Genomic DNA, 2189 nt, shown 5'->3' on the forward strand with positions numbered 1-2189 from the left:
TCAAAGTGAGTAAACAGCATTTTATTCAAACTTTACAAATATCATTCATATTCGCCTGAGATTAAGCATGAGAAAGTTCAACCTGAAGTTAGACTTCACTGCCCGAACAGTTAGGCATCTGGAAACCAAGCTAAGAAGGAACGTGCCTCAGTCTTAGAGCCCAGCTCAAGCACTCAAATGAGCCCTGACAGTGCCGGGAGCAAAGATGGAACTCCGATTTGCTCTGGTCCAAGTGATCCTTATACGTTTAAAACTTTTTTGATCCTCAGGATTGAACCCAGGTGCTTCCACATCATAGGTAAGTGTTCTTCCCCTAGCCCTCCCTCTCCCATGATTTTCAGAGCCTAAAAATGCCCATTTTTAAAATTATGACATACAGAAATCCTGCAGATGACAAACTTATGAAGGTACATCTGGATGTGGCATTTTAGATCAACATTTCTACAGAGGCTGCTTCAGGTGACTATTAAAAAACAATGCCCGATCCTTTCTGTTTTCATGTACCGGAAAACATGCAGCAGAATGGTACGGTTTATTAACTTTATAAACATCAGGAACTGTACTAAAATAGAAAATACAGAGCATCTCTTTTTCAAATATCAAGTCTCTGAATGCTTCATTCATCCTTTGGTTTCAGACCCACACAATGCACTCATATTACACTGTACACACGGCAATGGGACGGACACTGTCCATCTGCTGGGGAAGGAGGGTGCCCAGGGAGTCCCAAAGCATTACATTATAGAGAGGAAGTGCTGAAGCAAAAATACTTTCTGAATATATATACTGTACATTATGTAAACAAACATTCAGAATAAGAATCAACACAGGCCAAAATTGTTTCCTAAGAAACCAGAATCTTCCTCCTTTGAAATAATACACACTGAGGATGCTTTCTGTCGACAATGGAGCCCGTTCTGATATTTGCTCATGTGCTTAGATATCTTGAAAATGAGTAATTAGTACATTCATTTGCTAACGGCTTGTCCTCGGCTAGGTCGGCTGGCTGTGGCATATAAGCGATTCATTTTTATCCGTCCATTTTGGTAATATAAATAGATTAAGTAAAGCAGTAAATCCCAAAATTTGTGCAGGGGAAACAAGGGCCGCAAAAATCACCCCTGCAAAGTCGGTCCAAGCCAGCAGTAAACCCCTGATTTAGCAGGCTGAGTGCTTTTGAAGTTAGGTAACCCTAATTCCTATATTACTGTGCAAATCTATACTTCCCTATGTCAAAGCGAGTGCTGGCAGCATCAAGCCCATACAGGAGAATGGGATACCGATAAGACTGTGAAATGCAGGAGCTGTGGAGAAATCCAAATGTCTTAATGATGGAGTCACAGCAATGACCTCAAAATCCCCTTAAATGAATCCCAAACTAAGCTTACTAGTCAGCAATGTTCCAAGTCAAAACCCTACATCTGAAGCAAGTGATAACACAGAAAACCAAAAATGCACTTTCTACTATGATCATATGTAAGGATTTCAAGTTTCATGGTAACATTCTGTACCAGCAGGAACCCCTTCTACAAGGAAACCTAGTCACGACTGTCCATCCTTTTTCAAAGCTTCCAGTCTCTGAAGGAGTGCGTTTCCAAATGCTTCCCGGTAGGCAGGGCTGAGCATGTCCAGCAGGGAGTAGACAGTTTCATGGTAGGGAGTCTGCAAATGGTCATCCACCTGATCAAAGGCATACCCTACCACCTAAGAGAAAAGTACAAGGGAATCATCAACTTCCATCTTGGCACAGAAGGCAAAAGTAGAGTGATTAAACTGGTCATTCCGTGTTCTCAATAGAGCATGGACATTTGAATACAATCTGCAGGGATTTGTAAGTGATTTATAACATATAACAGAAACAGCATGGGCAAAGGCTTCCTTACCACAGGATACATTTGATTTACCCAATTTTGTGCCTTTTAATAAAGCACTGAAAATCTTGAAAGTTTCACAAAAATAGCACATTCATTTTTCACACTTCAAAACATCTGGGAAGTGGGTGTATAGTTGAATAAGATGGTTTGGGATGTTCTGTGTGATACACACACACAAAATCAAATTTGAAAACATGTCTTATATTTGAGGAGGAAGCATGGAAATTTATGTCATGTTAATTGGTAGAGGTGATAAACATTACCACTGAAATCTACCCGATGACTTTATAGACATACACAGGTGCCAAGGATCCA

The 2189-nt window shown here is 40.4% G+C and overlaps 1 protein-coding gene across 2 annotated transcripts in view; it reads right to left on the bottom strand.

Annotated features, from left to right (window-relative positions):
- Gskip (GSK3B interacting protein) overlaps positions 1-2189 on the bottom strand; it is a 30408-nt gene continuing 28219 nt past the window's right edge. For both annotated transcript variants that reach the window (XM_008825655.2, XM_029559912.1), the window contains exon 3: positions 1-1704. In XM_008825655.2, the coding sequence (XP_008823877.1) occupies positions 1543-1704 (162 nt within the window). In that variant the 3' untranslated portion in view covers positions 1-1542. The remainder of the gene's footprint in view (positions 1705-2189) is intronic.

The sequence above is a fragment of the Nannospalax galili genome, unplaced genomic scaffold (assembly GCF_000622305.1).
Source record: "Nannospalax galili isolate Female #2095 unplaced genomic scaffold, S.galili_v1.0 scaffold188, whole genome shotgun sequence".
NCBI lineage: Eukaryota > Metazoa > Chordata > Mammalia > Rodentia > Spalacidae > Nannospalax > Nannospalax galili.